Source organism: Uloborus diversus, chromosome 3 (genome assembly GCF_026930045.1).
Source record: "Uloborus diversus isolate 005 chromosome 3, Udiv.v.3.1, whole genome shotgun sequence".
NCBI classification, from domain to species: Eukaryota; Metazoa; Arthropoda; class Arachnida; order Araneae; family Uloboridae; genus Uloborus; species Uloborus diversus.
The window spans coordinates 14,661,449-14,686,196 of record NC_072733.1 but is presented as its reverse complement, the minus strand read 5'-3'; the positions used below and the strand labels follow the sequence as shown (position 1 = coordinate 14,686,196).

At 33.3% G+C, this 24,748-nt stretch overlaps 1 protein-coding gene across 3 annotated transcripts in view; it reads right to left on the bottom strand.

Annotated features, from left to right (window-relative positions):
- Nucleotides 1-24,748, bottom strand: part of LOC129218076 (gamma-aminobutyric acid receptor subunit beta-like) — a 126,063-nt gene that overhangs the window by 34,631 nt on the left and 66,684 nt on the right. For 2 of the 3 annotated variants that reach the window (XM_054852266.1, XM_054852268.1), the window contains exons 2-3: nt 16,367-16,458; nt 7,589-7,656 (exon numbers count right to left, since the gene is read on the bottom strand). In XM_054852266.1, the coding sequence (XP_054708241.1) occupies nt 7,589-7,656; nt 16,367-16,458 (160 nt within the window). Of the gene's footprint in view, nt 1-7,588; nt 7,657-16,366; nt 16,485-24,748 lie in introns of all 3 variants that reach the window. The other variant, XM_054852269.1, reaches the window with a different exon arrangement.

Below are 24,748 nucleotides of genomic sequence, written 5' to 3'. Positions count from 1 at the left end.
TGTAAAGCATCACATGACGTCTGGAAGCTTGCATCGCTCTCCATGGTAGCCGTATCCCATATTGACATCTTACGCCGGAACACCTGGGGGCGGTAGTTACATTTATTCACTTTTACGTATTCAGCCCAAAATGACCGTTTCGTCCTTTGAACAATTTTCAACGCCTTCTGGATTTCAAAGCATAGTAAATTATCGTCATTGCAATGTTCTAGAGTTCTGGCATTAGTTTATTTCACTTATCGAATTACGCTTACTTTTTTACACGCTACATATACCATTCGAATCCGTCCTCAGCAATTGTCCACCAGTGTAATAAAAATAAACAAATATATAAAAATTAGCAAGATTTTATCCTTTTTTGAGATTTGTAGTTGTATAAAAAGAACTGTTATTAAATTTTGTTGAACGTTTAAAATAAATCCAAAGTTGGCGACGAGGCAAGTTTATACGCACGTTCTTACAGTGTGTGTGTGTCTTACTACTCTTTCTTACTTCTAAACGTGTCTTGATGTTTTTTTCGCTAAGTACAGTCTCAAACCTTTAGTATTTTCAGGCTATTTAGTTTTGAAAATCACCATTCATTTTTAATTGAGTAACAGGTTCGTATCTTATAGCTTAATACCACATAGCGTTGTTTTCATACCTGTTAGGCATTAACTTTATACACTATTCAGCCTCCTGCAACACATTTCTATATTTTGAAGATGGTAAGACATTACGTTCAAAACTCTAACAAAACCACGTTAGATGTCAAAATAATGTAAAGGTTTATCGATAATTCAACTATTTCTCCCAGTAGGCCGTCCACATATGGACTGCCCCAACTGAGACAATTTAAAAAAGTAGGACCAAAGCTTAGGAACCAGGAAAAGAAAATAAGAGGACGTTCGCAATCCAAACTGATATTCCGATTGAAAAAAGCTCTAAGGCAAGATCAGTTAGAAGTTACAAAGAAAAAAACATAATGGACAGAGCAAAGCAAAAAAGAGATATTACTTAAAATTTATAAGTTTCTATTAAAGCAGAACTAGAAGACAGAAAAGAAAAAAGTACGAAGCCAAAGCCTGCGACAGGGAAAAAGTTAGAACACTCTGTAAAAAAGAAATTAGTGAACGATTCTGATGACGAAGTAGAAAATTGTGCTAGCGCCTATTGTTTGAAAGCACACAACCAATCCAAAGAAGGACAAGACAGGGTTCAATATCTTAGATATCAAAACGTGACCCATGACAAGCATGCGAAAAGAAATATTTTATTTTTATTAGCAATATCTAACAGTGATAAAGAAGATGACTTAATAGTTTCTGTTCTTAATTAGCAGTAAGCCTTATGACTTAAGTTAAGCCTATAAAATTTTCTTTAATCAACTATTTATAATTTTCTTATTTTTAAAGTGTTTTAAGATAAATAAAATATTTAAATTTGGTTAAATATCTATTTCACTTACTCCTTGTTATCATTTTTAATATGCGTAATCGTGCCCTGCTCGACGCATAAACTTAAGACCCAAAAAAAAAATTTTTTTTTACTGTTAAAAACACAAGCTGAGCAACAACTGAATATAAATTTTGACTTCATTAACTGCTTCATAAAACCATAGTGTCTAAAATGTCCTAGGTTAAAACATAAAAATTAGAAAATGCATTGAAAAAAATCCACGTAAACGTGTCCCGGTCTAACATATTTACATTACTGACTATCCGTCTCGCAACTGTCCAGCCTTGTAAGAAAATGAAGAATGTTGAAAGAGTGACAGTGTGTTACGTGCCTTGTGCTGATATTTTGCTCAAAGCATCTCACGTAACTGGCACGAAATATGTATTTTCACAAAGCAGAACTCTCGTATAAGAGTAATTTGTGTATTAAAAACAGTGAAAGAAAATTTACTCATTTTTTACGAATTACGCAAACGTCTTGTTTAACGTTTTGCAACTGTATGTCGGGTAGACTGGGGCACGTTTACGCGGATTTTTCTCAATGAATTTACTAATTCTTATGTTTGAACTTAGGAAATTTTAGACATTGCGGTTTTACGAAGCAGTTAATGGAGTCAAAATTGTTATATTCAGTTGTTGCTCCATTTGTGTTTTTAACCGTTAAAAAAATTATTTTTTGAGTCCAAGTCGTTTGCTCAAACGTGCTGCGGACACGAGGCACGTTTACGCATATTTATTTTGACACCTAACGTGGTTCTGTTAGTGTTTTGAACATCACGTCTTACCGTCATTAAAATAAAACAAATTTATTAGAGACTGAATAGTGTATGAAGTTAAAGATGAAAGAGCATGAAGACAGCATTATATGATTGTAAGTTTTAAGATACGAATGTATAACTTAATTAAAAATAAAATGGTAACTTTCAAAACTAAATAGCTGGAAAATAATAAAGAGATTTGAGACAATTTGGGGCGGAACAAGTGTCAGGGGCAAGTTTAAGTAAAACACAGGGTAAGAACGTGCGCAAAAGTGCTCCGACGTCAACGCGTAAACTTGCCCCGTCGCCGAGTTTGGATTTATTTTTAAAGTGCAAAAAAATTCAATAACATTTCAGTTCATTTAAATGCAATTCTCAAAAAAGAATAAAATTCGGCTAATTTTTATATATTTGTTCTTTTTTAACTGAGCATCATTTTTTCAGAAAAAGCTTCAAATCGTTTAACATAACAATTTACTTAACTTGGTAGAAAAGAGATTATTCTTTCTGCATGCTAGACCGAACAGAAGCTTATGAGAATATTTGCTAGGGAGCAGTATCAATCTGTTATGACTGTTGAATCTCCAGTTATAATTCGTTTTGAAAAAAGGGCACTGCGTAAACGTGCCCCGGTCTACCCTACTGTATATATTAAATTTACCTTAAAATAATTAACGGGCTTGTAATGCCGTTGTAGGGTAGGAAGTGAATCACGGCCGTCCGAAGAGCTGACGGCACCCGGGGTGAAAATTTAATATCGCTCCCCCCTCCCCAACATACACACAGAAAAATCAGTTTAGAAAATGCATTATCGAAGTAAACTGCATTAAAATTAAATTTCAATCTCAACTCATCCAATGATTCCTTTCAAGAATTTTCTGGTTTTACTTTTTCCAATTAAATCTCAGCTTTCATTATGTTAAAAACGAAGATGTCATTTTTTTACATCAAATTTTTTAAAAGTTTCAGGGAAAAGCCCCCAAAATACTCAACAACATCGAAAATCGCTTAGAATTACGTTTTTGGAGTTTTTATTTCGAAAAATTGCTGGCCGTAATATTACAAAATATGGCCTTACAATAGCATTTTTAAGACTTGAGTTTCAGATAATATTCGAGCAAAGGTCCCCATACCGTATTTCTTTAATATCACAAGCAATGAGCTTTTTAAACGACACTTACAAAAAATTTAACTGGAATAACCCCTGAATATAAAGCATTTCTTACGTTTTTTGAACGATAGTCTTTTAAAAATTTCCAGCGAAGGCCTTCAGATCCTCCTTCCCATAAAATCTTAAAAGTTTGTCTAAAATTGTATTTTTTTGAAACTTCAATTTCAAAAAACTTGCAGGGAGGAGTAGGAATTGATTTCAATCTATTTTTTTTTAAATCGATCGGAGACAATCCCTGAACTCCATCTCTTACCCAAACGTCAATAAACATGGCCTGTAATCACATCTGCCTATAGCTTCGGGTTACTGCTCTTGACATGAATATCATAGCTCAATGCGTTTAACGTTTCATACTTTGACTTAGAATGTTGACTTCAGAAGTAAAATTATTATGAGCTACTTAATATTGTAAGGAGCGTGTTCTCAATATTTCGTGTACATATCATAGCCATAATAAACAAGTTACTTTTAACTTTGGCTCTTCTTGATGTTGCACAAGATAAATATGTTTTATCAAGAACTATCACACGTCCTGCTTGACCTTCCACTAAAAGTTAATAAGCTGAGCACTTTTAAAAGCTCACGGTTTAACATATGTTTTGATTAAATATATTTTTGTGGTATGTTAAAATGAATGTGAACCATGTTCTTGCAATCTACTATATTTGCCCTTTGTTTAATTTTCTGGAGGGTAGATATTGACTTTATACAAACACACACATACAACCTCATACACTAAAAAAAAAAAAAAATGTGTTTACCAGTGTGAATTGGTGTAACATTACACGAATTCTAAAGAGTGTAGTATCACTGTTTTTAAAAACTTCCAATTGTTGGAGAAATCTTGCTCTATGGTTTCAGTAGAAGTCAAAGCGCATGCGTAAAGACCATCATAGTCGCAGAGATGGTAAACTCTTATTAGCGAAACGAAAACCGGCCTTGCTGGCTGAGCGGTAAAAACGCTTGCGTTGCGACATGTCTGAGAGATTCGCATTGTGGGTTCAGACACCGGTTGTTATTTCTTCTCTAAGTGCAATAAAAATGTTTTTTTTTTGTATATTAAAATTTAATAAATAACACTGTTCGGAAAAAAAAACCCCTTCAAAATGCTTCTGACATTTCGTCGGCTGATTCTTATGTAAAATGACCCCCTGAAACCAAATATGACCACCGTTTCCCCCCTATACGTACCAAGTTTTCTTTAAAGGCCCCCCAAGTTTTTTCAATTTTCCTAATGTTCAGAGCAGTTATTATTATTATTTTAGAGGTGAAAGGAGCATTATATTAACTGCTAACATAGTTTTGACGGGTAAGAGAGGTTCAAAGTTCAAGATCATGGACACCGATAGCAAAAGGGGGACTTGGGGGGGGGGGGTATACCCCTCTCTCCCAAATATTAGAAAAATCACGAAAAACTATCTTTTTTTTCTGCTTTTTTAAAAATGATGTTTTGAAAAAAAAAAAAAAAACATTTCTGTGCAGAATGAGAGTATAAGATTCTCTTCTATGACTCCATGTCTCATTTGCCCCCCCCCCCCAATCAAAAAAGGGGGGCAGTGCTTTTCTACAAAAAATGGTTCGTGTAGGAGGAAAACGGAGATCATATTCAGATTCAGGGGGTCAATTTGCAGAAGAATCAGCCGGAATAGCCTCAGAAGTATTTGAGAGTTTTTTTTTTTTGCTGCACAGTGTGTTTGGAGGGGGGTGCCCCCCATGGTTTTCTTTTTGCTACATATGCACAAGATTTTGAGTTTTGCACATCTCTAGTCATTCAGAATAATGTTTACGGTTATTGTAATGCTCTTCCCCCCTCCCCAAGTAAAGAAAAATGGCTCTGAATCAGAGGAGGGGGGAAGGTTCTAAAAAGGGGGCATAATGGGGGGATAGGTGGTCGTATTTGGAAACAAGGGTTCATTTTACAGAATCAGTCAGAAGAATGTCTTTTTGAATGAATTCCTGCGATTCAACTCGTATGCAACGTGCGACATTCACATGATAGTTTTTTTTTTTCAATTTTTTTTACATCGCAAAAATTTTTTTGGACATAGGAGACATAGAAGCAAGTCTTATACTCTCATTCTGCACCGAAATTTTTTTATAAACATCTTTTTTAAAAAAGCAGAATAAAAAGATCGTTTTTTGTGATTTTTCTAATATTTGGGGGGGGGTATACCCCCCAATTCCCCCTTTTTGCGCTCGGTGTCCATGATCTTGAACTTTGAAACTCTCTTGCTCACCAAAACTATGTTAGCAGTTAATATAAAACTTATTTCACCTCTAAAAAAAAAAAGAAAGAAAACTAATTTGAATTCTGAAATTTTGAATTCAAATTATGTTTTTCGCAATCGCGAACTGCGACAGGGCCCTACTTATTGGAGTTATTGTTTCAAGAAACGGCTCCTGCCCCTCCTCCAGGGCGGTTACGTGTGCATAGTTGTGCGTAGACCTGTGTGTATGCACGTAGGCGTGTGTGTATGTGTGAGTGTGTGTGTATGTGTGAGTGTGTGTGTATGTGTGAGTGTGTGTGTATGTGTGTGAGTGTGTGTAGGACATGGACGCCTCCGACCAGGAGAGCGGATAGCTCGGGACCGGAGGAGCCGCGCCGGCAGAGGACGGTGGGCGGTGGTGTTCCAAGTTGAAAAAGGAACCAGACGCCAAAAACGGTCAAGTGAGGACAATAAGCAATCGTGATTGCTCAAAAAAAAAAAAAAAAAAAAAAAAAAACCCTCTCAAACTAAGGAAAATTAAAAAGAAACTTGGGGGGTCTTTAAAAAAATTGGTACGTATAGGGCGAAAACAGAGGAAATTTTCGGATTCAGGGGGGTCATTTTACATAAGAATCAGGCGACGAAATGTCAGAAGCATTTTCAAGGTTTTTTTTTTTTTTTTGTCGCACAGTGTAATTGACGTATATTGGTTGTGAAAAAGCATGAACTTGATAAATATTGAATAAAAACGAATGATTAAAAGCAAGAGCTGTAAAGAAGGGGTTTCTAAAATGATTATTTTCAATACTGTTGTAACGAAATTTCAAGTATTGTAACTAACTAATTTATTTTTGTACTTTTAATTTAAAACGCATAGGAAGAAATAATTACTTGATCATTGTTTAAATCATCGAATTGTTAGCTTGAGGTATAATTCTACTTACAATTAAAAATGAGTACCCGTTTAAGAAACTCAGATTAAAATTTAATTTTTGCTTATGTGTAACCTTTTAAGCAATTTCTCTGTAAGCATAAAGAAAATTCTGGTAAAACCTTACGCTGAAATGAGTGAGCCGTTACGCTATAGTTACGTTACCATGGTGTAACATTCCAAAAGCTATGTGTAACTTGACTCTAATTATATCAAATTATATCAGTTAAGTTACTCCAGAGCAGTGGAGGCAGCTGCTAAGCTGCCACCGGTTTTATGGAGTAAAATTACACACTTACACTAGCTAAAATGTGTTTTTCAATTAAAAAAAGTTTCTTTCTTTTTAAATAAAAAGTGCCTACAACACATTAATGTATTGTTAAATGTTGTTTTAATATGTATATATTTCGTAACTTATGCTTCCCGAAAAACCCAAGTGTTCGAAGAGACCGAATCGACACTATTTGAGGAGCTAAACTATATTGTTTAAATGAACCCTAATCATAAAAATTATTACAATTACAAATGTATCTGATTACTGGTATCCAACAAGAGAATAAACCTTCTCTCCTTTTGAATAATTAATCTAATTTTTAAAACCAATCGTTATTTACTCTTGCTAATGTAATGACTATTTTTTCGAGAAGAAATTACAAACTAGAAAAAGTAAAAATAATAATTTCTTTCTCTTTTTTTGAAGTACTAAAACCTTAATTTTCAAGTCAACGACAGTGCATTTGTGTCCAGATCTTTTAAAATATGTCTCGAGTCTCAGCACTCCTGAAGTTAGTTTGCAAAACAAGGAAGTTGAAACAGTTCTCCTGACCCAATATCTAACCGCATTAAAATTGAGAAACACTTGCCAATTTGGCATGGGATGTTTTTGCCGTTGAGCCTGCCTCACCAAGAGTAACATATGATAAGACCCTTTGTTGGACCAATTACGCTTAAAAGGTTTTGGTTTAATTAATTGCATCATGAAAGAAAGATAAAAAGGTGGGTAGGTTCGAAGTACCCATCAGTATTTATGAAAGAAAAACCATGTTGAAAATTATTTTGGTAAGAAAAAAACGTAAGTTGTTTACCATTTCAGATTCTGATATAGGACCAAAACTTCTAATTTCTATGTCTGTTTGAATCACAGTAGGAGGACCTAATTCAAGAAAATATATTAGAGAGAAGAACAAATTTTTTAAAGAATGAATTGCATAGCCCCCCCTTCTGTAGAAAATATTTTGATACTGACATTTTAAATATTAGCTATTTCGAAATTATGCAAATTTGTGCTCAGCATATGGCAAAATGAAAATAGTGTTGCAAAAAATGTCCTACAGTAGCTTGCCGACATGACTCAAAATGACATCAGCACTTAAAAAAGTAGTGCTTTTTGGAAATTTATATTGGAGTAAAAACCGCATTAAAATACACTGCTCGACATTGAAAATGCAACACCAAGAAGGAGTGGTCAGAAAGTGATGAAATTTGGAAGAAAGACAGAGACAGCAAGGAATAATAAATGATCTTAATTTCAAAATGATAGGCAGAATACAAAGCGAGAACGGCGTCGGTTCAGTAGGATGTAGGACCACCGCGGACAGCGATACACGAAGAAACACGTCTAGGCATAGTCAATAAAGGTGCGGATGTTGTTCAGAGGGATGGCTCTCCATTCCCATTCAACCATTTGCCGCAGTTCGTCTTCTGAACGAGGCCGGGACAGGGTCTGCAAACGGCGTCCAATCACATCCCACACATGTTCGATTGGTGACAGGTCAGGAGAGTATGGTGGCCAGGGAAGCATCTGTGTGCCTTGGAGAGCATGTTGGCAGTGCGAGCACTGTGTGGTCGGGCGTTATCCTGCTGAAAAATTGCATTAGGTAGTCCTTGAAGGTAAGGAAAATGCCACCGGTCGCATCACATTATCCAAGTATCGTTGGGCCGTTATAGTGCCCTGAATACGAACTAGAGGTGATATGGAATTGTACGCAATTGCGCCCCAAACCATTATGCCACGTTGTCGCGCGGTGGGACGTTCCACAGTTACTGCCGGATTAGATCTGTCTCCACGTCGACGCCACACACGTATGCGGCGACTATCACTGGATAAACAGAAGCGGGATTCATCTGAGAACACGACATTTCGCCATTCTGTCATCCTAGTCGCTATAGTCAGCACCATACCAAACGTTGCTGTTGTGGGGTCAATGGTAGTCTTCTTAGCGGACGCCGTGATTGCAGACCAGGTGCGACCAAACGACGGGAAATGGTTCTAGTTGACACGGGAACATTTAGGGTATCTTGCACCTGCTGCAGAATCGAGGAACAAGTGACTTGTGGGTCTGCTGCAGCTTGTCGGTGGATGCGTCGATCCACGCGTTCTGACGTCACTCTGGCTGTCCCCACCCCTCAATCTTGCCACATTTCGTTGTTCCAACCATCTTCGGCACAGCCGATGCACCGTGCTCGCATCCATGTGGGTATCAGCTGCGATTTGACGTATGGACCAACCTCCCCTTCTCAGTCCAATCACCATACCCCTCGTAAAATCGTCTATCTGCTGGAAGTGCCTTCGTTGACGTCGGTCTGGCATTCTCTCGTGTTACACGTATCATCCAAGACAAAAACAAAATTTCTTGGATAATTCTCCAATTAGAAATAACGACACGAATATTGCCCATTCTGCAAGTTCCTTCCTTTATATCTTACTTCACGTGCGTTGGAGAGCTGCGCATTTCACATCATTTACATAACTCAGTGATATACGTCTACTCTAAAATTTGCATAAATTTCTGAACACTCCTTCTTGGTGTTGCATTTTCAATGTCGAGCAGTGTATATACGTCAGAAATTTAAAGCAACTTCACTAAACGATTCGAGCAACATTAAAGTTAAAAAATGTTTTTCCAACATATCTCTTTTTGAAAGATTCATCTGAACAAGAAAAACAAAATTCAAGAAATAGAATTTCTCTACTGCTACATTTTTTAATTTATCGTTTGCCAAATTCAGCTTTTTTTTCCCTCACAATCTTATTTTTTAAGTAATATTTTAGAAATTAGTTCTATTCTACTAAATGTATTAGCAGTGCGTTATAAATAATTCTAAGAGAGTTTCTTTTTTTTGCGCCAGGAGTATGACATTTTGCGCCAGGAGAATGACATTTTCCTTGTAATTTGCCTGTTACGTAAACCCAGGCTTATAATTAAGGTAAATAATGTTATTTTTTCTCTTTTAACCTCTTAATTCAACCACACATTATGAGTAGAATTGTTTTTTTTTTATTTTTTTTTTATTTAAAACAAAAATGTTGTCCAGGAGAATGACAACAAAAATGTAACATACCTACCCATTTTTGAACTTCAAAGTTTTAGTAAGAACAGAAGACAAAACATACGAACAAAATACTCGAGGAATCCAATAAAATGGTGATAGTAAATAGTGTTGTAGTACAGCAGATTAAAAATTCCTTTTTTTTTTTAAATTTATAATAATTGAACTGGAAAATGACATGAAAACCCGGGGGCAAAGCTTAAAATGATGTACCTTGATTATTTAAATAGTTAAATTTATTTAAGGAATGTTATTTTGCATCTTTAAGTATGCGTGATTTAGTGCTACAAATTAAATTTGTGGAATGTTGATACAAAAATATTTAAATAATTTAAGTACATTTGAGAAACGAATGGGGACGTGCAACAAAAAGAGTGACTTTCTGGTTATTCAAAAATTGTTTAGGAAAAAATAAATGAGTGATTGTTTTAATAAGAATGGAATAACACGGGGAAAAGTTATTTCAAACTATGAAAAAAAAAATCTATGTCAAACAATCCTCGTGTTAGGCTCCTGGGACATAGTATTGTTAGGGTTTTGGAGAATCTCCCATGTATTTTCTCTTACTAATCACTGGAATATACTCTCCCGACATTTAGTCATCTGATTCACCTTTGTTCTGATCACTCCACCATTTTCTAAGAGACAAAAACTAAAAAAATGACTGATACCCAAAATGCCATCTCCATATATTTTGCTCCAAAACCAGCTATGTTTTCATCGATCTTAGATTGGAAATTTGTACACGAGATAGTAGCAGGGCGTAAATTACGAGAATAATTGAACCGCTGATTAAAAATAAAACTTTTTAGACATTCATTTGTTTGAAAAAAAAAAATATATATATATACAGCAATGTTTTCCTTTCTCCCTAACACTTAACTCAACTAAACTCAGTGGCGCAACAGCCCATGGGAAACAGAAAGAAATATGCCAAAGCTTACCGAACGTGGAACACCCAGTGTTTAGTTCCCAAGCACGTTTGGAATTCATTCTATCGATCTTCCGAAGAGATAAAAGGCTGCGTCCCCCCTTAATTCCGTAACAAATACGAGAGATTTTAATTTTCGAAGAAACATCTGTATTTAATCTTGTAAAAAGCATGTTTTAACTGACGAGATATCTTGGTATTGATTCGAGTCAAGATTAATTGTGCTTTAAAGGCAGATTCTTTCTCATTCTTCACAACACTAGACCGTTGGATAAGTAAAGCAGCGCACCTCAAATTGCCAGCCTAGATGGCACAAAACAACAACAGCAACAGCCACTAGATCTAACAAACCTTTACTGCCTTTTTTTTCTGTGACAGCTAGTTTCTTATAAAACTGGTCGTTCATTTATCAATATGCTAGAGCAAAACATAAATCTATACATATAATAAAATAAGATGTTTGTGTGTGTGTGTGTGTGTGTGTGTGTGTGTATGTGACGCGCTTCCCGGGAAAACGGTAAGGCCTAGAAAGATGAAATTTGTATACAGGAGCAGTTTTTGCTGAAAATGTGCACCTCGAGCTTGGATTTTTGATATTTTAATTGAAAAAAAAGTTATTTAATGTTTTATGTGTTTTTTTGCATTTTTACCTCACAGACATCGAACCAATCGCATCACACAAATAATTTTTGCACTATTGTGTAGGAAATTTAATTTTAAATATGATGAATGAAACAATTTTGAAAATTGAGCAATTTTTGTATTTTTTATAAATTTTTGAAAAAACCTTTAATTTGCGTTTTTTCCTGGTTTTATTTTTTTCTAATATCATCCTGCGAGAAGTATCAAAGCCTCATTTCTGAAACTTAAGTTGGTAATAGTAAAAACATTTCGCCCTCTTCAGAAGAAAAAAGTTCTCAAAAATACGCAATAATTTTTTTTACATTTTTTTTAATGCTGAACACATTATGTCTTTCCACGCATCGGTCGAAAAAAGCGTTCTTCAATCTTTTATGCCTCTGACGTCACTACTTGAAATTCAATTCGATATTTACGATGGAATCTTAATCGCAAACGATGTTAATCTTTTTTTTTTTACTATATAGATTACTTCTACATTTTATGACGTGATGACCACGTGTTTCTCCGGCAGCGCTTGCTTTTTTTTTTCTTTCCTTTTTGTTGTTTTATTTAGGGATTGCATTTATTTCTTTTTCCATCCCCCCCCTAACAAGCTGGACGTTTTGCTGTATCTATATTACGTTACATTTCATAGTTGTGCGCATTTAATTCAATAAAAACAGCGATATTTCTTTTTCTTTGTCAAGCGCTACTTTTTGCACACTACGGAGAATTTTAGAGATAACTTTTTTTTTGCTGTACTTAACTAAAAAAGCGGTTTTTTTAGTGATCTTTGTTTTTATTAGGAAATGTGCGGGAAGGTTAAAATAAATAGAGATGGATAAGAAAGTTTAGAGATAGATCGTAAAGTTAATAATGATATAGATATAGATTGATTGATACCGCCACGAAATGTATTAAAGCAACCGCCGAAGGCGGCAACATTGACGTAAAAAGGCGAATAATAACATTGATATAGAGAGAAAAACATTGATTATACCGTCGCTAAATTGTCTAAACAGCCCCCGAAGGCGGCAACCTTGGCGTAAAAAGGCGGACCATCTGGTCGCCGCAGAAAGCTAGTTGGAACATAAAATAGCACCTTAAACTGCTTGTGAATTCACACAAAGTACAAGTTAGTTATTTGAATTATGAATGGACTAATCATTTTTGTAGACAGTCTTAATCAATCTTTATTTTGAAGTAATAAGCATTTTATTTAACTTACAGAAGCTCGCTGGTAATCTTTAAAACCCTCACGCACATTTCAATACGGGAAAGAACAAGAGCAACATTCTGAGAGCGAAAACTATTAAGGGTACTTGAAGCAAATACTCAATTCTCAAAAATTTTATTCAGAAACATTTTTTGTGGTGTTGAATTTACTTGATGACTATTACGATTATTTCCTGCTTTTAGTTCCAGTTTTTGAAGGTGGGAGGAGGTTCTAACGGAAGTAGGTGTGATGAAAGAGGAGAACAGGGAGGATGATAGTTTGGTAGATACTTGGCGGGCAAACTAGATATCATGACTTTTTAAGGCTGAGGTTTTTTGGGTTTAGAATGAAGGCTTTCTTTTTTGTGGGGAAGAACTAAAGCTTTTCTTGGCAGGGAAATATTTACAACAGGGTTGTTTTTGCTGAGATTATAATCGACTTGACTAAGACATGTACTTCGTGCATTGAAAAAATATTATTTAGGTGGTTTTCTCCAGCATTAACATCTTGTTCTTTTCACATTATAGTTATTTTGCTTAAAACAAGCACTTTATGCAATTAAGGGACAAATCATTAGTAAATCTCGAAAACATATATTTTTTTCTGCAATATTTCAATATAAGTTGCAATTTTCAACAGTGATTTTTAAAATTGTGAAACCGATGTGTGACGTATGAAAACCAAAAGAGTCTATTGAATTTGTCAGTAAATTCTAATTTGAATAAAAACAAAAAATTGTGTTAATATGAACTATTTACTTTGTCTGAAAAGATATACTAATGTTTTTATTCAACTCATGCTGAATTCTATTATGAGCTATGCAAATATTTTTAAACACAATGTGTCAAAAAATTATTTTTTTCCACAAATGGTTATGTATTACTGATGTTTTGTATGAAATAAAAATATAATCTTGAATTTTTGTTTTTATTTTATCCTACAAAGAGCTCTTTCACACGCAGAAAAATCGGAATGATTTTGCACTTTAAATCAATAAGCTTTAAATTTTCCGTTCCACTGTCTCCTAATTATTAAGAAAGATTCATTAAAACAAAAGTTTGATGTTGTATCACATTTAAATAATTTTAAATACATTATTTAAAGAATTAAAGGGAAATACATGTACAACTATTAAGCATCAAAATATTATTTTTTTTTTACTTCTACTACAATAGAAATTTTTTTGAAAATATTTCCAAAATTAATTTAAGAATGGTTTTATATGTTTTAAGAAAGAAAAAAGAACAGTGCAGTTTGTAGAAAAGTTCACATCTGTCGCTCAATACATGTCCCGCGTTTTCTAACGTTCGCCCCTAGGTGATGACGTCACAGACCAGCCGAACGGCCTTCTACTCGAGACGGCAGTGGTAAAACCCACTGATTTACCCGAATAATTGACGTTGGAAAAAGACTTAAACCTATCTAAGGCAGGAATATTTTACTTTAAGAAACTCTTTGAGAATAATATTTTATTAAAACAGGTACTACAACAGACTTGGATGTAAAATTATTCCCCCACCATTACGCAAGCCGTAGAAAGATGCGTAAAGCTAGAAACGAAGGCTTCGCTTAAAGTTTGCGAATTAAATTCGAGAAAAACAACATTAAGAATAAGAGCAACATTGAGACCCAGACCAATTTATACCCAAGTTCCCAAAAAATCTGATTACAAAATTAGGTTTAACAAGTAACACGTAAAACAATAAGACTTGTATATTGGCTGGTAGAAATTTTGCTAAACATTGTATAATTTTCTATTGTCTGAAAATGGCTAATTACAGTAAAGAAAGGAACTTCTACATGGTTAGAAGATACCTTCAAAATTGAGAAATAAATGACTGTTTATGTGCAATATAGTACTTTCTAAAAAGGTTTTTATTATATTACTGGTAAAAAACGAAAAAAAAAATCACACCATTTTTTTTCAAAAATCACTATAAGCTGAAATTCTCACTTTTTTCGATTTGTTAGGCTTGTTCCTAAACTAGAAGGCATTATTTGATAAATTTAATTTTAATTTTTTAAAGCTTCACCTATCGCAACCTTTCCGTTTAGAGCTTTAAAAAAACAGTGACACAAAATTTTTAAAAAATTCGTAAAAAAACATAAAAACATAAAAATTTCCATTTTTCCGAGTTTTTAGGCTCGTTGCGCGATCGGAAGATATCCGATTTCAGTTTTTTTTTAAGTCTTCACCAGTTGCAATTTTTCCGCGCTATAGCAACTCGCAAAAAAAAAAAAAAAAAAAAAAAAAAAAAAAAAAAAACTTGCAGGGGCAGATTTTTATTGCTACAAAAGTGAACTGGATCTGGTCACTTAACTGTTTTAGTGGTAAGACTGTCATTTCCGGAGAATGAAGACACGAAAAAGTGGGCAACAATGAACGGAATTATGGAATACAGCGGTGCAATTATGGGCGGAGTTACGATAACTACCGAATAAAGTAGCTGGCGGATTGGTTTACATTTTAATTCATGTTGTAATGCAATTTTGAAAACGCGCTTCATAAACTTGCAACAATATCTAAGTTTAAATTAGCTACCAATTAAATTTCAGTAATGGAATGTTTTAAATCAAAATTTATCTCAAGATATTTAGTAAAAAGCTAATCATCTTGGGATACAGCTGTGCAACTTCCGGTTTCAATGTCGTAATATAGCTGGACCACTCTATGTAATTTCTTCACTCTATGTGGTTAATCCATTGGAGTTAGGGTTAAAATTTCAACTCTCAATTTATCACCAAACAGACAATTGCTTCGTTCAAAGATAGAAGCAATTTTCACTCGTCAGATTTTGACGGGAAATTTTCTAGTATAATAAAATTATAATAAATAAAACAATATTTTCACAACTAGAAAGTGAAAGCTAGCTGTAGTCAGCAAAGCAATAAATAAAAATATGTCGCTCTAGCTAACTAGAAAGTCAAGAAAATAAATCGTATTATTTCGATCCACTGCATTGTTATGAATTATCGGCGCACTTCAAGAGAAATCACATTGTGCAAATGCTGAGAATGTCCGAATGCTGGGCCATTGCAAGTTGGTGTTAATTGCTTAACCCGGGAGAACTCGCGATACTTTTCGTCACATGAACGCTCGCGGGGGGCTCCGTAGGCCCGGAGTGGTTATTTCAGTAAATTAAGTTTGTAAAATAGAAAAAAAATGTGTTTTCAACACTGAATTATAAATAGATAAACAGCCTCTAAAATATGTTTTAAAAAGTAAGGTTTAAGGAAGTTTTATGATGCATGAATCTAAATGTTCTTCTGAGCATTACTGATGATCGCTTTACTGTTCTGTGTCAACTTCTTCTTCATCATCTTCATTAAGGGAGTCCTCATCAGTTAAAACCTCAACCAACAAGGTCTGTGACCTCTTCATTTCATCTTTGTAGCTTAAATAGCGATGCACCTCTCACAACTTCTTCCTTCAAAACCTCTTCCTTTACATTTACAATCTGAAATGAAAGGTGTGAGCGCTCGCTCCGGGCCTCTGAGGCCCGAACCGGAATTTTCTGGGGAAAAGGAGAAATGTACATTCCTGAAAAGCATGTGGTCAGTATGTAGGTCACCTCGAGCGCAGCTACTGTGGACCTCATTCATTTCCGTTGAAAGGGTGATTTTTAGCAGCGTAGTTTTGTAATGACTGGGCCTGAGGGGCCCGATGCGAGTTCTCCCGGGTTAAGAAAAAAAATGAAGCAATAGGTAGGTAGCATGCATAGAGATAAATCGTAGAGAAAAACTAAAATGGTAAAAGATACGTACCACCTAGACCAGGTCGGATTTTTCTATCGTACTTGTTTTCTGATAGCAAGGAGTCGAGTAGGTCCGTAGTGGTTGATAAATTTTTCTGTTCACTGAATTGAAACAATAGAAACATGTGCTAATTAAGTAAAAAAAATTTCATTTTATGTATATTTTTCAAATTTGCAAAATAATTATTTTTTATAAATATTCAAACACGTAATTTATATCAAAAAGGATAGACAGAAACAGAATACTTAGTACAGAATTTTTAAATGTAAATTAATAACAACATGATCTACATCATTCAAAATAAATAAATAAATTCTTATATATTTGAATCTGTTAAATGTAATATTATTTGAAAAATGATAAAATAATTTATATAATATTATAAGTGTCACAACTTACATACAACTCATATAATATGAATTATTTTAGAGCATTGTGCAATGTGAATTTTATTATATGCTGTGTTAATGAACATAATTACTTTTCCCCTATAGTATGCATTTTATTTGTTGCTTATGGTTCTAATCAACCAATTCAATAAAATTTAATTCATAATAATACATTGCAGGTGTTTTCTTTTTATGTTAAGTTTTGCTCAAAGTTTACAAGTGCAAAGCGGTACAATTATAATGGCAATCTTGCAAAAATAACTTTAGAACTATAAGTTAGAGTCGCATAAATTTGTACTTGGTTTTCAAATGAGAATAAAAGGTGAAAAATAGCCCTGAACCTGGGTTCGATTCACGAACCGTTAGACAACCGTTCTATTTCTTTAACAGCTGAATCTGTCATGTTTCGGACACAGGTAACTACATATATAACGTCATTAATAACAATACATTAAGATACAAATTTTAATTGACAATGCAGACATGTGTTTTCTGATTATTAAGAACTAGGCTGTATGGGAAATTTTAGCAATCTAGTACCAGCTCAAAATGGTAAATCTTGTACACTTGGATAGCTAACAAACAAAATTCGAAAAAGGTTTGTTTATGTTATCTTTTTTTTTTTGTGCATTCTTTCTACCATTTACCATTCACGAGTATGTATGTTTGTTGACATGACACCTTTAGATGTTGAGCGCTCGTTATTGTTCAGTTGTATGTGGTTAATCAACAGCGCAACCAATGCTCGAAAAAATATGTTCTTTATTGTTGCGATCCACAACAACTTTATTGCGAAAGTAGTTAACCTAATTTTTTTATTTAAATATAGTGACTACAAACTACTTTTGAAAAGTATGCTACTTGGCTATTTAAAAAAAATAATAAAATTGAAAAGTGGTTTCAATTAATAAATTAGCTCATTTGAGCATGGAATATTACGAAGACTTATCTATTCTTTTTTTTATAGCCAGTTTGTCCTTTTAAACCATTTCTCTTTTAAATTTCTACAAATATTCTCTGCAAGAAAGGATTAAAAAAGGTGAAGGTTGACAGAATTCAAACTTCAAATTTTTAATAATTTCTTGACAACGAAGATTTAATTCAAGAAGTGCTAGAAGTTAATCAAATATTTATCATTTTCCTAAGTATTTAAAGCTCTTTAATTTCCTCTATGAAGTTGTGGCGTACGTCAGTGAGCACATAACCTAACATTGCCCTCGAGACTTGAGGTCCTTTTGGCTCAGTTGTTAAAGCACTGGGTAAGTGTCACAAATTAATGCATGTTCCTAAAGGTTTTACACATCACTGGCAGAATGTGATTTTTTTTTTAAATAAAAATATCTGCCAAACAGCGTAAATAGCACAATGTATACTAATTATTTCAAACACTATAAAACAATTCAGGAATGTTCCAGGAAAATAACAGGGTGCGGATGTGCCCAATTTCTGCCAGTAACATATCTTGCAAAAAAAAAAAAAAAAAAAAAAACCAGAGACGTTTTCCGCAAAGAGTCAGTAAGTAATCTTTCTGAAATCATCCTTGAAACTTTCTGAAGAATTGCGAACTCTCCCCTGATAAAGCCAGTCATGTCTGGAAAATTTTTAAGAAAAATTAGGTAGGTTTAACGTAATTGATTAGAACCTTCGTGATTTACCAAGAAAGCTCCAGAGGCATTAAAGCAACCATGGCCAAAGCTAACACAGAATTGCAAGCAAGAATCAAGCATATCCCTTGACAAGCTGCAGCTATCCAGTGACTGATTCGCTCTCATTGGGAAATTAGTCAATATGGACGGGCCGGAATCGAGCTAAAGCAGATACACTTAATAAACACGCTCAGTCGATTTTTTAACTGGTAGCTAAAAATATTTTTCACAACGTGCAAAGTTTGCATTCGTGCAACTTGTAGCAATTCAGAAAACTTTTTTACAAAGATACTTGATTTTACGGAGAAGTAGATGAAAACATTTGAAATCCTGAAACGTTCCTCGGAAATAATCAGTAACGTTTCGGAATTTTTTTACAGTGTAGTCTCATGCGCACAAAAGTAATTTAAAATTTGTTCCAAGTATATTTCTTATTTTTGAATAAATTGAATACATGACATAAGTTTTGTGAAAAATAGTTGTTGGTTTATTATTACTGCAGTCTGTTAACATTCCTAATAAACTAGCGTCATTGTCTTAGTTGGGACTGATTTTTTATGTTAATATAAGAAACGTTGAAATTAAATCACTAAATCAGTTTCAAAAATTACTTCAATTATGATAAATAAACATCTTATATAATCTTTATTTATGCCTTACAATGTGCAGCATTATGCAAATAGCTCATACGTACATTCTTAGTACACACATTAGTGTACTTTTATGCGATATAGTTTCGGCCAGTTCTTTTGTGGTAAAATCCAGTTTTCGCCGGTTTTTCAGCCAAAATCAGTCTTGTCCGGCTAAAACTACAAACCTGTCTTGGCGTGTAGTGAGTCTGTGTATTACAAAATAGATGCACAGCAAACCACATACTCTTGCCCATAAGCAATTAATTTGATTTTCTATCTACGCGTTTACCAAGCAAATATAAGGTATAATGATTAACTTATTTATTTTGGCTATACACATAACAGGAAAAAGATACTTGAAGGGCTCTTTAGATGCACGGAAATCAACATAAACCAGATACCAGTAGGTGGTTTCTATTTTGCAAGGATATTTAGACATTGAACATTTTAAACAGTCCTTTGATCAGTTGATGCTGTCTCAAATCATCAACAAGATGTCAGAATAGATGAATATTTTCGTTTCAAACGTTTAATCAGAGCAAAATTTCAAAAGAAAAAAAAACACAAACATCAGTAACAATAAAAAAATCATCCGCCGCGCGTTTTAAGAAAAATGTAATTCGAAATTTTATGTTTACTACTTTTTCTTCAAATGACAATAAATTGAACCAACAGATATATTCTAGTTTCTTACTTCATCAATACATTGGCTAAACTGCGGCTTTCTCTGAAAGCAGTTTTTGGCGTTGAGCTGTTTTTCATGAACCCTTATTTTTAGTTATAGATATTTATTTATTTATGATTTTTTTTATAATATCGGTAATGATCCGATAACCATCATTAAAATAAATTGAAGAAATTTGTTCATTAAATTACCATTCATTTTTCAGTTTATTTTAAATTAAACACTGCAGCTACAAACGCATGTTTTAAAAATTTGTTCATTAACTTGCATTGTGAGTTGAAGCAATGATCTTAATTGAATCAGAATTGCTTTCAGAAAAAAAAAAAAATTGCGAGATAACAGGAAAAACTTATTTTATTTTCTACAGAACGTGAGTAATAACTTGTGACGTTGCTAGAGGAACTGAACTCATAGATAAATCCGATACATTTCTTATAGAAAAATAATATATATATATTTTTTGGAAAACTATCGAGATCTTTGTCAGATAAGATGAGGTCACTAGTTATAGTTAATTTCTAAAATGGATTTAAATTTTCGAGACTCGGATGAATCTTGTTCTGGAGACCACGAAGAAAAAATATAAAACAAAACTAGTTAATTATTTTTTACTTTCACGATGGGAGGTCATAAAAGTGAAAACAAAGTAAAAATTAACTTAATTAAACATCATTATTATTATTTTAATGTTTAATAATTATTATTATCATACATTTTTTTAGAAAAGGTATTTATTCACCAGGATGATATTTTTTACACGTTTTCAAAACTAATTATGATTTTTATATGCACAGCATAATTTTATTCTTTACTTAGATCAGAAAAGCAAGACTTTAAAAAGAATAATAAGAGTTTCGCTATTTTTTTTGTTATTCCTATCCGTGAGGAGATTTTACTGGAGGGAAGCTTAGCAAAAAAGAAAAGTACTTATGGGTGTTTTCATACTTATTATACTCATAAGAACTAATATATTTTAGAGAGTAATTGCTTTTCTGGAAAATCTGATCCTTTTTATGTTATTATGTGATATGTACATTTTAAATGGGAAACATATTTATTCTCAAGATTATTTTATCCAGATTTCATTTTACTTCTACAATGCCATCAACTTGCGCAATATAAATGCAAGCAGTGTAAAGAATACTTAAAATTTCTTTAGGTATAAGTTTTAGCTCATTAAAATTGAAGTCGGTAAATGATATATCAGAAGAACAAATTAAGTATAATTCGTAATGAAAGATCAAGAGCAAAAAACTGTAAGGCAAAGACAAATTTCAATAAATTTATAGCAAACAGTAAAAAATAAAAACTGGCGCAGGTTTTGTGCATTGATGCAGAACTTTTGTTCGCATAATCAAAAGAAACGATGGTTTATAACTAAGTTATTTCTTTGACTATGTAGACGTAAAACTGAGCCATATCTTTGAAAAAAAAAAAAAAAAAAAGAGAATATTAGTAAACAATTCTCATGAAAAATGTATACTTTAATTGTTACTTTTATAGATAATTTCAATAATTATATACTGACACATGTTTGCATTAGTCTTTTTAACCTTGTCAGATTAACTATGGGTCCGGAAGAGAAATATTCATTCTTAATTTTTTGAAATATAAAACACATTACCAGATAAAAGTGCGAGCAGACACAATTGATTAAGTAATATATTGAATAAGAAAGACTTTCAAAATATTTATAACGGAAAATTATAAAGAATAAAAAAATGAAATGCAATCAATAAATAAATAATGAAAATCTTCAACTTTGTATTATCATTCTAAGCCTTGTTTCACGGCCTAACCATTAGCTAATTTTCTCTCTTCTCAAGCACGGAGTGTGTTGCTTTCAGTGTCTTCAGATTTCAAATTATTTATTCAAGTTCTTCAAAAATCCTATTGATTTTTTTTGTGGCTTCTTTTTGAGCATTAATAGTTCCCCTCTTTCCGATACATTCATCATTGGACTCTTCCATTTCTCTTAGATATTCAAGATACATTTTCAGATATCTTATTAATATCGAGTCTTGCGGTTGGATGACATATACTTGATTTCCTTCATGGTATGTTTCTGAAAAGCTGTTTTGAAATGTTCACAATATGGTACGATGGCATTTTGTTTTTCGATTTCGTGTTTGTGAGCCTTATAGAGCGTTGAGACTTTGAGACATTTTCTTGACTTTGTTTGTAAATAAAAGTTTGAAGCTTCTTACGTATGTTAATAAGCTATTTAAGCTATCAGCCGATACTAAAAGTCAAATAAAATAAAATACCAACATAGACATGAGTGCCCACCTAGGGGAGGTCATGGCGCAGACTGCGCCATTGAAATGTTTTGGCGGGGTTGTTTTGAGGGGTATTTTTCTCAATTGGGGGAGGGCCGACTCCGCGATTTTGAGGGGGTGCGTCCTTGTTTTTAGAGGTGGGGTGGGGCACCCCTGACATAGAAATGTACGAAAGAAATATCTCACTTTTTAAACCAGTACGGAGGAAGTAGCTCATGAAGTCTTGAAAGAGCTGTCTGCTCTAATTTTTAGAGCGATACCCACGATAGTTTTACTTTGTATTTGAAGACGCACAAAATACACAATTGCTGATGTGTGCATAAATAATAAATGAAGACTCATTAGGAAACACACAAGTAAAAATAATAATTATATGCGCGTGTTTTTAGATTACAGTGAGAAACTTTTCCAACTATTAAAAGAAAAGAGCTTCTGAATATGGAAAGGAAGTACTCGGATGACTCATGTAAAAGCTCAAATATTTTACTTTAAAAATGAGAGTTCGTTGCATTTCTGAAACACGTGTACTCAATTTTATTGCATAATTTGTGCGTTTAAGTTTATTTTTATATATTGAAAAAATATTGGTTTTTAGATTAGTTCTTCACACAGGACATTTTTTTCTAAATTGTGCTTTCTGAGTCCCTTTGTGAAAAATCAACTAGATGATCAATCAGGAACAAAAAAAAAAAAAAAAATCTTGTTGATTCTTCAACGAGTTAAGTTTTTTTCTAAAATTTATGCGAAAGATTTTATGTCCAAAATCAGTTAAATGAAACAACTGTTTTTTCCTTAACTTTGTTTCCATATATATATTTGGTGATTTTTTTAATTAATATAAAGTTTTGAATTCTGTATACGAAGGAATTTAGAAACGTTATAGAATTTCTTATGCAGAAGACTGTACGAAATTGTATTATAGCCGTCAATTGTGCATTTATAAATTCGCAATTATGATGTGTTTTGAAAAGGCAACAATTAAAAAAAACATTGTTCAGTTCATTTGTCACATAAGGCTGTCTTATTCCACGCATGTAAAAAAAGAAAATGTAAAGGAGCTATAAATTAATAAAGATGTTACAGAAGTAATATTTGATCTAGGTTTATAAAAAGCCATATGATGAAGTGTGATATTTATGCAAATGTGCAATGCAGTCGGACTGTAATTCAAGCTTACGTTGAAATAATAGTTCTGTAAAACAAAGTTTGAAGAATATTAGAATTTCTAATATCGTTATGATCATCCATCAAATGGCATGATGAATTTCAAACAAGTTGTCATTGCAGTAAGATAATGGATGATTTTCTCTCGAGATTGTATTAAAGATGGTATCGGATAATGGTGAGATGAATGTCTATGTCTATGTTTTCCTGTTCATTATATGTTTCTTAAGTTAAATAACGCAGAGTTAATTTCTTAAGTTAACAGGATCTGACACCATGAAGAGCGTGTTCATTCTTATGGTTTGACTTCTACTTGTTCTACTATTCATCAACTTCTTTTAATCGGGGAAAACTTCCGACATTACATGACAAATCGGTATTGGCAAACCGACGAAAACAGAGTTCATGGGAGGATTCAGTACAACATGACTTCTGAAAAATTTCTGTTCTGAACAAGCTAGTTGCCAAGGCATTTTTTTAGGCACTCTGGATTTGTCAGACCCTGATTATAGATATTTTAGCAAAATATAATATCAACCAGCATTTGTTGGGTTATAGAAGCATATTTAAACATCAATTTTTGTTGCTATTTCAGTTTTTAAAAAAAAATTAAGGTATTTGTATTAAGCATGAAACCTTAAAGCAGAAAAGCACTCAAAATTGCGAATAAAATTTGAAGCGTCTTCATCGCTGCTGTTTTCTTTTTTGGAAATGCCTGGAAGGAATATACTACTGGGAGTTCATCTAAGAAAAAATCCTTGACACCGTTATTTTTTTTTTTAAACAAGCAACGAGTTTTTCTATACACTGGGGGAGGCGGGGGTCTTTATTTTCTGGTCAGTCAACCCTGGTAAAATGGAGGTTGAAATAAATGAAAATTTATGTTGTGAGTTATAGACTTCGTAGTTCGAAGAAGAGAGAAAGTATTTCACATTTTTCCAAAGAGAAAGAACCCTTTCTATTTTTCTTCAATCTCTTTTTTTTTCTTTTGTTAATGATGCTAATGGGGAAAATTGATTCACACAAAACACCAATGGCTTTAAGGTAGGTATAAACAGCAACTGTCATTGCTCATCAAGCGTGGATTTTGAAAATAAAATGTGTGTTAAGAGGGAGAAGAAAGAATAAAACAGTACTCAAGTAGTGTCATTTTAAAACATAACTTTCTTTACCCTTCTCTTAAAACAAAGCTAACTCGGTTTAATGTCTACTCAGGACGTTTTTATTCGCTAAGCCGTTAATGCCAATAGAGAGTGTGTCTGCTTTCTTGACAGATTTAGTGCATGGTTGACTGCCAAGAACAAAATGTGCTTCTTTTTTTTATCATGAATGTGATCATGCTTTGAAATTATAACAGACAGCATTACAAATTCATTCTTTGAGAGGTAATAGCAACTTGTCTCAATTACAGAATGTATGTATGTTTCCTTTCTTTTTTTTCCTTCGAAACATCATCCATGATTTGAAGGTTTGTACGATTCAATATTTACTGGATTCTGCATCAAAATGATTTTGGGGATAGATTTCCATTCGCACCGAAGTCGTAAATTAATGGTGATATATATTAAGTGTTACGTTCATAAATGTTTACTGAGT